The sequence below is a fragment of the Rhopalosiphum padi genome, chromosome 4, assembly GCF_020882245.1.
Source record: "Rhopalosiphum padi isolate XX-2018 chromosome 4, ASM2088224v1, whole genome shotgun sequence".
Classification (NCBI taxonomy): domain Eukaryota; kingdom Metazoa; phylum Arthropoda; class Insecta; order Hemiptera; family Aphididae; genus Rhopalosiphum; species Rhopalosiphum padi.
In genome coordinates, this window is record NC_083600.1 from 4,749,030 (window position 1) to 4,759,784 (window position 10,755).

Genomic DNA, 10,755 nt, shown 5'->3' on the forward strand with positions numbered 1-10,755 from the left:
AAAAATAATATTTATTAAAACGTTAAAAGATTTTGAAATATTAAGTGGTCGCAATGATAAAAAAATTACCCTATATAGTAAAATTATTCATAATATACTACTTATATCTTAAAACAATTCACTTACAGTATTGATCTGGGGGTCCAAAAAAAAAATTGAACAATTATCTATCGGAACCGTATTTTTGTAGAAAATTATCCCATTAGAAAACAAACACATATTGTGTCATTGAATAACATTACTTTGGAATTATAATCTATTTGAAATATATTATGTCGGAAACGTAATTATGTTGAAAATATTCTTCTAAATACATAATATTAAAACCGTAATAGGTATACTGAATAATATTTTGTCGAAATTATATTAGCTTAGACATTTTGTGGCAACTGTTTTTTATTGGGTTATGGTATAGGTTACGAAATACTTACTACCTACCATAAATACGTTTCTGAGCAAATTTTATTTCAACAAAGTATGTTTCCAAATCAATACAGATTTAGATAAATACGACTAATAAAAAATATCTTCCGAATTTTTACGTTTCGACCAATTATTTTATACCAAATGTAGCCCTCCTGTTGATCTTATAATATTTATTTGAAATACGTATAATAATAATGTTGAAGCGTGGATATAATAATAATATTAAACCGCTTGATTTATTTTCCAGGTGATCGCTTGCGAACAACAACGGGATTCGTCCTATGACAGTCGATGTGATGTATGGTCGTTGGGCATAACGGCCATAGAACTAGCTACTGGAGATCCTCCGCTCAGTGGATTGCATCCGATGAGGGCTTTATTTCAAATACCGCGGGAACCTCCGCCTGTCTTGCCGTTGTCGGCTCGACCGGATGCTCCCAAATTGACGCACTTCGTGTCTAGATGTCTGATCAAAGATTTCGAGCAGCGGCCGACCACCGCTATACTCATACACGACCCATTCATCATTCACGGATCCAAATGCATCCACAGGGTACGTGTCGTGTGGTTAATTTGTTACCTATATGTATGCAGATTGTTAATTAATTAGAAAGTCAGAAACTAGTTCATAATGTAATGCTAATATTTGAGTACCGTTGTTTTAATAACACAATATCTGCATGACTGCATATACTATAATGTGTAATGCACATACATATTTAATTAATAATAAAAATATATTGCACGGAAATGTGCAAGTATAACTTATAATCAACTCAAGTATAACAACTAGCTAAAAAACAAAATGATAATATATAGAGTATTTTAAATTAGCATTTACAGATATTATTGTAAAAAATTGCACTAAAATGTTCGCACTATAATAAAATAAATATATTAGAATGTGTCGTCTTAATACTTATTTACTTGACCTATTAAATTAGTTTTAGATCCTATACAAAATAATCAATATATTGGTTTTACAATGTTTTATAATAACACCCTTAGGAGCAGAAAAAAAAGCCTCAATCTTATACTTTGAGGGATAATTTTGATAAAAAAAACTGGATAGAGTAGTTACTTAGAAGGGAGGGGGTCAAATTTAAAAAAATTCATTTTTGACAGAATTGATTTTGTTGTAATTAAAAAATAAATAACTGTAGAGGATATATTGTTGTATTAATCTAGAGTATACGTATACATTCACTAATTACGTAGGTATTTATATTTATTTTATCAATAAATCTATCTACAGGTACGTGAAGAACTCAGAGCTGAAATCCGATATCAAAGAGAAGTCAGCGGTAGGGTGCAAAAGCATCCCGACGTGACCACTAAACATGGTAAACTGAAAAGTAAACGTAAAAATCCTCCCACTACCATTTACGTTGATGACTTAGCCGCGCTGGACAGTCTGTCAGAGGTATAATAGCATATTAAATTATGTATAGTATAGTATTCACTATGCTCTATAGTTTATAATATATTAATTCGTTCCACTTATTCTTATTTTGGTGGATACTAAATATTATTATGTTTTGACCTAATTAATATATGTTCGTATAGGAAAGAATAGTCAATCAACTGAAAAAAAGATATCAGATGAATTTTATCTATACGTACATCGGAGACATCCTGTTGGCCATAAATCCGTTTACGCCGCTTCCCTTATACACATCAGCGGTGAGTTACCAAAAGAATAGTAAACATCATTTAGTATGGAAAAAGTATATGATATAAGTTTTGTGCAGGAGCAAAAGAAATACTGCAATCAAATGAGAGCGGCATATCCGCCGCATATATTCGCGATCGCCGATTCGGCGTATCAGTTTATGCTTCACGAAAAAGCTAATCAATCTATAGTGATCAGTGGCGAAAGTGGCGCCGGAAAAACTGAATCCGGTAACCTGTTGCTTAAACAACTCGTATACCTTGGAAAGGTGAGTCTAAATGTTCTATAGCCATTGAACCGTATGTCCGTATGTATGTAGTGCAGCGTTTCTCAACTTTTTTAGTCACGCAACCCCCAAAAAAGGTATAAAATATGGTCAATCACTTCGCGACTCCCCTCCCTATCTATATTAAGTATAAATTTATATCATATCTTTGGGAAAGCTAAATTTTGAATGAAAGGATTCATTTTGTAAATCGGTGTTTTATCATTTTTGACCTACGCGACCGTCGCGGACCCCCCCCCCCCAGTCAAGGCAATCGCGACTCCCCGGTTGAGAAACGCTGGTATAGTGTATAGTATTTTATGTGTTTATTTCTCACTAGATTCTTGGAGAAGCTTAAAAAAATTTTATTATACCTTTATGAAAATCTACATAGTATTTTCCAGTTATAAGCGGTTAGGTTAGGGGAGGGACTAATGTCTTCAAATGTGTAAAATAAAAAATATTAAGAGTGTGATATACAAAAATTAAAAAAATTATAAAGTATACAATTTAAAAAAATGCCCACATTATTATTATTATTATTATTATTATTGTATTTCATTCGAGTTTATATTTGAGTACTTCAATATAACGTAGGATGTAATTACTTAATTGGTAAGATATTAAAAAACATAATTTTATTGCAAGTTTACAGGTACTTTTACTCTTTGTTCTATTTTAAAATTTATTTATTTATTTTTAATAATCTCCCAAGTATGCTTTAGGTTTTAAAATAAATAGTGTAGTCTCAAAAAAAAAAACATATCTATTTGCTAAAATGTATGTTTATCATAGGCACCCAACAGAAACCTAGAGCAAAGAATTCTCCAGATGAACCCTATTATGGAAGCGTTCGGAAATGCAAGAACAGGAATCAATAACAATTCTTCAAGATTCGGAAAATTTTTAGAGTTGAGCATGACCAAAAGCGGCCAATTGACAGGAGCCAGAGTGTCAGTTTATCTACTAGAACAATCCAGAGTCATTCAACAAGCAAAGTAAATTTTATATTTTTATTATAATTTATAATACTTCAAAATCATCTTCCTATTTTTCTTTTAGTAGAGAAAGTAATTTCCATGCTTTTTACTACATTTACGATGGACTAGAACACGATAAACGTCTCAAAGAGTTTCATTTGGATCGCGAATTACGACAAATGCATAGTTATCTTCCATCTGATCGTCAAGATAACAAAACAAAACAAGTTAGGATTTTTTTTATATTTACTAGTTTATCTGATTCAGTAATTTATATAAGTATACATTTTATTGTGTTTTATTTTAGAATAATGTGGATAAGTTTGCTCAACTGAAAAATGCTTTTGAACAAGTTGGTTTCAAGGATGAAGAAGTAAATTCTATATACTGCATTTTAGCAGCTATCTTGCACTTGGGTGATATAGAATTTGGAGAAATCATCACTGACAACAATACAGATAATAAGAGTACTGTTATTGATCTAACACCAATTCATAGAAGTAATTACATTTGTTCAACAATTTTTAATATAAAATCATTAATGAATGAATTACATACTTATGTATCTTTATTTAGCCTCATGTTTGTTAGACATTGAAAGTTCAGACCTATTAGAATGTTTGAGTGTTAACAGTGTTGTAACAAGAGGTGAGATTATTCAAAGAAATAATTCTGTATCAGAAGCTGTAGCTACAAGAGATGCAATTGCTAGGGCTTTGTACAGTCGATTATTTGATTGGTTGGTTAATTCAATCAATAGCTTATTGTCTTTTTATAATACCAGGTAATAGAACTTATCTGTAAATATTAAATAATAAATACTATATAGATAGTTAAATAAATAAATATGTATTTATTTTTTCAGAGAAGAATACAATGTGATAGGAATACTTGATATTTTCGGTTTTGAAAATTTTACGTATAATTCCTTTGAACAGCTTTGTATAAATATTGCCAACGAGCAACTTCAATATTTTTTTAACCAGCATGTTTTTGCTTTGGAGCAAGCTGTAAGTAAAATAAAGTCAAAATATAATTTTAGTTGCTAGTAGAATAATATCATATATATATTATTAGGAATATGAATCAGAGGGTGTCCCTGTTCAACATGTTGGCTTTTGTGACAACAGACCTGTATTAGATATGCTTGTAAGTAGACCAATGGGTCTACTGGCATTACTTGACGAGGAAAGTCGTTTTCCTAGAGCAACAGATCGATCACTAGTTGGTGAGTTTTAATTTGTCAAATTTAAGATTTCTGTAAACAATGTCTAATATTATTTTTTATTTATAGAAAAATTCCATTGTAATATCAAATGTAATTATTATGTAAGGCCAAAATCAAATGCTTTGCAATTTGAAGTAAAGCATTTTGCTGGCAATGTTACTTATCAAGCATCGGGAATGCTTGAAAAGAATAGGCACCTTTTAGCTATAGAGGCTATTCAGGTCTTAAGAAAATCCAGTAATAAAACTGTTCGAGCATTATTCCAAAGTCCAGTTACTAAAACCGGCAATCTTTATTCTCAAGTAATAACAATTAAATTTTATTTTTACAATTTGTAATAATGTGAAATAGATAAATAATATTCATCTAATTTCAGGACTCATCTACAGGGTTAGTTGGACTCGCTTCACAATCTCGAGGACAACAAACTGCAGCAACATATTTTCGACATTCATTAGCTGAACTGTTACATCGTATGGGCTGTAACAATTCAGGTGTAAGTTTGCCTAGATTTGTTCGTTGTATCAAACCAAATGATCAACGACAACCAAAACAGTTTGATCCTCTTAAAGTTGTTGCACAATTGCGCTGCAGTGGAGTCATGGAAACAATTAGAATAAGACGAAATGGATACTCGCATAGACTACTATTTAAAGATTTTATAAGCAGGTAAATTGTGCTCCTCAAACTAATTTTAATCGTTGTAATTTAATGATTATGAATAATAGAAATAATATCTATTTCTAATTTATTTTCAATTTATAGGTATGCAATTTTAGGATTCCGATTGTACGAGAAAGTCCCACCAACTAGAGATAATTGTAGACACTTGTTAGTTAAGCTAAAATTAGATGGCTGGGCAATTGGAAAAACAAAAGTATTCTTAAAGTATTACCATATTGAACACTTAACTAAATTACATGAAAAACAAGTAAGGCATAATACATATTATTTGGTATCTTTTACTTTTTTTGATCTATTAATGTATTTTGTTGTTTGTTATCCTTAGCTACGTCACATAGTGTTTGTACAAAGTTGTGTTCGACGATGGCTGGCAATGAAGCATTATAGGGAAGCTTTGTTGGCTAAACAAATGTCATGGGGAGCATTAACATTACAGAAGCATACTAGAGGATGGCTTGCACGACAAAAGAAAAAAAAGTCAAAAGGAGAAATACCTGTTGGTGAAGTAGCCCCAATATACAGGCAAGAACCTAAAGAAATTGATAATCCAATTAAAAATCAAAATAAAGTTAGCCCTGTTATTGTGGGAGAAAACAAAAAAACCTATATCCAAGTGAGTATTGCAAATATTGTGAATTTAGTTATTAGTTATACTATTCATGATTTGTTTTCAGCAAAATGGTGTTAAGGTGTTGCCGTGTAAAGTACAACAAAAAGTTGAAAGAGAGAAGCATTTGATTGATTTCTCAAAAAATGTAAGTATTTGTTATTAAATCTATTATGGTTATCATTTATTATTTTGTAATATGTCGTGACTAATAAAAGGTTCACGCTCGCAACAAAGAATTCTACAAGTTCATTAAGAAAACAAATATTTCTATTTGTTTGAACAATTTGAAAGACTTTAATACAACTGGTCAGGTACGCACTTGTACAATTTGATAATTCCATTAGATGCATTTCATGCATGTAGTATGTGCGCGATTAGAAAAGTAGACTTCAAGTTGTTCATAACAAACAAATAACAATTGTATTGGCTATTTGTGTAGGACTTAAAATAATATGATAATTTAGGCAATAATTGGTGCATTTATAATTTAAAGGGTTAGTGTAAATGTATGTTTGAAAGAGAGGCTTAAATTTTAAAAACCTAAGCGACATACAAGACTGTAAAATATGTATTGATATTATTATACTAAACTTATGAATGCAGTATTGTATAAAAGTCTGTAAGCCAACACAATTGATATAATTGTTTACAGCAACATTGTGACTTCCTTTAATACGTATCCATGAAATATGATACTAAAAAACCAAATAATTGTTTTTATTATTTATCTTGGAAATTTGTATTTTTTATTATTAAATTTTCTTGACTATCTGAGTTTTTTATTAGGTACAAAAATTATTTTAAACTATTATTTATTAATTTAAATTGGAAACTAACAGAATGTTGGTCACATCTATATAGTTTTTAATTCTAATGGATTCTGTTGTTTTTGTGAGTCTTTCACATTTGGATAAAAGCTTAAAATTCTTGGAATAAGTATATAATTATTGCGCAGTGGTTTTTAATTTTATATGTTTGAACCTTAAATAAATATAAAATACTTTTATATTATTTATTTCATTATTTATATTAAAGTCGTATATAGAATAATATTGGCAATATTAAATTGTTCATATATTTACTATAAAAATGTTAATTTTATAATTGATTCTACGTTGAATCTAAATTTTTCAATTTCCTTGTCATTTTAATTAATGATGTATTCAATCTTGTATGTTAGTACCTTTACATATTTCAAAATTATTTTGTTAAACCTTTGTTTGTAGAGGAACTATAAGAGTATCGTGAACACCTGACTGTTTCTTTTTCATTAAATATTGATTTTTTGTTCAATTTCTAGTACCTATATAATTTTTGATAATGATTGTATTTTATTATTTTACACTTAATGATTTTATCACCCATTATTTCCTGACTGTATGAAAAAAAATAAATGAATAAAATATTCATTAGGTTCTTATTTACTATATCTTACTAATTCTTATCATATCTAATATTATTGATTTTATAATTAAACAATTGTCTTTCTTTTACAGAAGGGTTTGGTGCATAATGCCATTAAAAAGCTTGTAAATGAAAATTATTGTAAATTTGATTCTGAAAACAGGTAAAATGATTATTAAAAAAATATAATTTGTTGCCTTTTTTTATACTTGAATTAAATTATATTTTAGGATGAGCTCAATAACTGCAAAAACAAATAACATCCAACCAGTAAATAAACCAAAATGGGTCTCTCCATTAAGGTAAGTTTACAATGTACAAGGTGATTACCAGAAAACATGTTATTATTTATAATATTTATAAAATAATAATAATAATGATTATTTTTCCTTATTTATACTCATAGATTAACTCCTCCAGATATTAATAGACTGCCAGAAGGATTTGACTTCCGACAACTATTGAGGCCTACCCAACATGCACCCACCGAATCCTTACGTAAAAGACTGGTACAGAGATCTAGACCTGTAGCGGCCAATGCCAAAGGATAACATAACAAAGTTTGCTATTTTTTGTAAACAGTATTTAAAATTGTTGTAATGGTTAAATTTATTTAATATTTATATATTTATTATTTGAAAACAAAAATAATTTGAGCTCAAAATGAGTTGTTCAAATACGGAAGAAAATAATTGTTTTTATTCTATTTTTATCTTTTTTATCTTATGGACAAAAAAAATATATTTTTATAGTTCCTGTTATGTCCAATAAATTGAACCAAAAATATGTATTTTATTAACAGATTTTGTCTATTATTAAGGTTTACTTGTAAGATTTTTTTTATTAGTATTTCATCAATGTTCCTTAAGAAACTTTAGTGTTTCTGAAATTCTTAAAAAGGGCCCAGTATAGAATAATTGTGAATCACTTATTAACTTTGCATTACATATTATTGTATATCCTATATATTTTTTCACACCATCTATTATTAGTCAATTAGGATGTTCAGTGTTAATGGAGTGTGATCCATCTTATATAACATTCTCATTATGATAAAACATTGGTGTGTTGTTGTTATTAAAGCTTTATATTTTTAATGTATTTATTATTTAAATTTGATGGTATAAATAAAAAAATTGTTTTTATTATTATAAAATAACATTATAAATATATATTTTTTTTATGTATAGTTTACATTTAAACATGCAATTAAAGTGATATTGTTAAATTTAATTAAATTGATTATTTTCTTGATAGTTTATTGTGTAATATTAAGTTTTATTTTAACAGGTATTTTGAACCATATTAATATTATTTTAAATAGCAAGATTAATCCTATTAAAGGTAAGAATATTAACCAGGCCATCTCATAGTCTTTTATTGTTATTATAATTTTAAAGTAAATTATAATTATATATTATGTAAAATATTACAACTTCAAAATGTCCATAACTCACTTTAAAATTATAATACTAATAAAATCCCGATAATATTCAAACTTTTAAGTTTAATAATAGGTAAATTTACTCTAATAGTAAAACTAACAACATCAAATGGATTCTGTTGAATGCAAATTTACAGTCTTGTAAAAAATACTTCAATTTAATTCTATGTATTTATGAATATTAATCAAACATTTGAGTGTTACATTTTAAAAGCATTATTTGTTCAAAATGCTGATCGTGCTGATGTCGTGTTTGTTATTTTTTAATAGACGAAAACCAAAACCGATATCAAATTGTCTATAAATGAATAATGATTAATATAATTATTTTGTAACATTGAAGCATGATGGCACAATATATTTTATTTAACAAAGATTACAAATGGAAACAAATTAATATTTTAATAAAAAAAAAGTATTTAAAATACCATTCAAATACTAAATAAAAAGTATTTTGTACTGACACTTAGTATTATGATGAAAGAAAGAAATTGCATTTTATCATGATATTAAACAAATATTTGATAGTGAAATAAGAAGTAAATACTCTTTAATAGGGTCATAATGATTAAGAGGTTAATTATATGTAATCAGAAAGGAATGTGTTGCATTTCATTATTGAAAATGTGCCCCATACCTATCTCAATATCTGTTGATAAAAGTTATAACTTGTAACTAATTCATCTAGAACACCACATGTCAGAGTAATGCTTTTTAGTTACTTGCACACAAAATGTATAGCTTATAGTTTACAGACGTCAGACTTATAGTAAGATTTACAATTTATTTATTGTATTTCTTTTAAATAATATATACTATGTATTAGTTTATGGCTTTATTTATATGATAATTTCTTATTGTTATTAAATATTGAATGTTCTTATTAGGTATTCTCAATCTTAAATTATTGAATAATAATAATAATTATAATTTAAATTAAAAATAGTTAATAACTAAATAATTTAAATTATATATCACAATATTAAATTTTAATAAATAATTGTCAATAATTAGTAAAAAATAAATAGAAAAAAATTGGCAAAAGTAAAATTGTAACCTAGGGATAGGGATTAAAATATTTTTATTGATAAAAAAATAAAAAAAATTATTAATGTAGGACGTAGATAGGTGTTAACTACATAATAATATTGCCTAAATATACACATTTAAAATAATATGTTCTTAGCAAATGTATACATGTTCTGGTACTGCATCTACAATACTTTTCAATTTTGTGTTAAATATGATGGAATCACTGTCATCACTGTTATTATAATTTGAATCATAACTTTGGAATACTTTTTTATTTAATATTTTTTTTTTACCTGAACACGTAAATGATAAATGTAAAAAATAAATAAAAATATTTACCTATTAGTAATAATTGCAATACATAAAAATAAAAATTACATAAATGGGTTTTCAATGTTTGTTTTTCTTTCTGGGAGTCATTAGGAAGAACTTCACTGCTAGATGAATTAAAATGTTTCCTCTTAATATGTTTTCTTTGCTAATTCATTATTTATTTCTCTTCGTCTTTTATTGTGTTTAGATAAACTAGAGCTTGGTTTATATGCATATTTTGGCATTTTCTAATAACAAATAAAATATTAATAATTTTTAACTCCTATATAGTAATCATAAAAATAAGCATAGACTTATAATATATTATAAGTCTATGGTATCAACCACAATCTCTTATCAGTGGTATATAAGAGCTGTCTTCGTACGACAACATAGTTGTACACTGACACTGTTTAGACGTTTTTGCGTATAAGGACGTATAATACGAACTATCAGAAAGACTTATAAACAAGATGGGCATATTATTATGTACACCCAACGCCAGTAATAGTATAAAGAAATCGTATTGTACGGTTTATAATGCAATTCCTTACATAATTACAATATTAGGTATGTCCATGATTTATGGTTCCACGTAATCGTTCGTGGACGCGTTCAGTAAGCCTTGCCGCTCTTATCACCACTACACTATAATATGGCTCGTGATTTGTGAACGTGACGTGTCTATGCTGCAGAGC

General features: G+C 27.7%; 1 protein-coding gene and 1 long non-coding RNA gene across 4 annotated transcripts in view; one reads left to right on the forward strand and one right to left on the reverse strand.

Moving 5' to 3' along the window:
* Positions 1-8,507, forward strand: part of LOC132928999 (myosin-IIIb-like) — a 34,843-nt gene extending 26,336 nt beyond the window's left edge. For all 3 annotated transcript variants that reach the window (XM_060994012.1, XM_060994011.1, XM_060994014.1), the window contains 19 exons: positions 674-979; positions 1,682-1,849; positions 1,993-2,109; positions 2,178-2,366; positions 3,159-3,361; positions 3,426-3,570; positions 3,651-3,843; positions 3,920-4,127; positions 4,209-4,353; positions 4,421-4,571; positions 4,638-4,873; positions 4,948-5,240; positions 5,337-5,502; positions 5,581-5,868; positions 5,930-6,010; positions 6,081-6,176; positions 7,362-7,432; positions 7,500-7,571; positions 7,676-8,507. In XM_060994012.1, coding sequence (XP_060849995.1) covers positions 674-979; positions 1,682-1,849; positions 1,993-2,109; positions 2,178-2,366; positions 3,159-3,361; positions 3,426-3,570; positions 3,651-3,843; positions 3,920-4,127; positions 4,209-4,353; positions 4,421-4,571; positions 4,638-4,873; positions 4,948-5,240; positions 5,337-5,502; positions 5,581-5,868; positions 5,930-6,010; positions 6,081-6,176; positions 7,362-7,432; positions 7,500-7,571; positions 7,676-7,820 — 3,273 coding nt within the window. In that variant the 3' untranslated portion in view covers positions 7,821-8,507. The remainder of the gene's footprint in view (positions 1-673; positions 980-1,681; positions 1,850-1,992; positions 2,110-2,177; positions 2,367-3,158; positions 3,362-3,425; positions 3,571-3,650; positions 3,844-3,919; positions 4,128-4,208; positions 4,354-4,420; positions 4,572-4,637; positions 4,874-4,947; positions 5,241-5,336; positions 5,503-5,580; positions 5,869-5,929; positions 6,011-6,080; positions 6,177-7,361; positions 7,433-7,499; positions 7,572-7,675) is intronic.
* LOC132929000 (uncharacterized) lies at positions 4,176-10,746 on the reverse strand. Its single transcript, XR_009662077.1, has 2 exons — positions 10,612-10,746; positions 4,176-4,601 (listed from the first exon to the last, which is right to left on the reverse strand). It is a non-coding gene; the product is annotated as an uncharacterized LOC132929000 (long non-coding RNA).
* Positions 10,747-10,755: the final 9 nt, after the last annotated feature.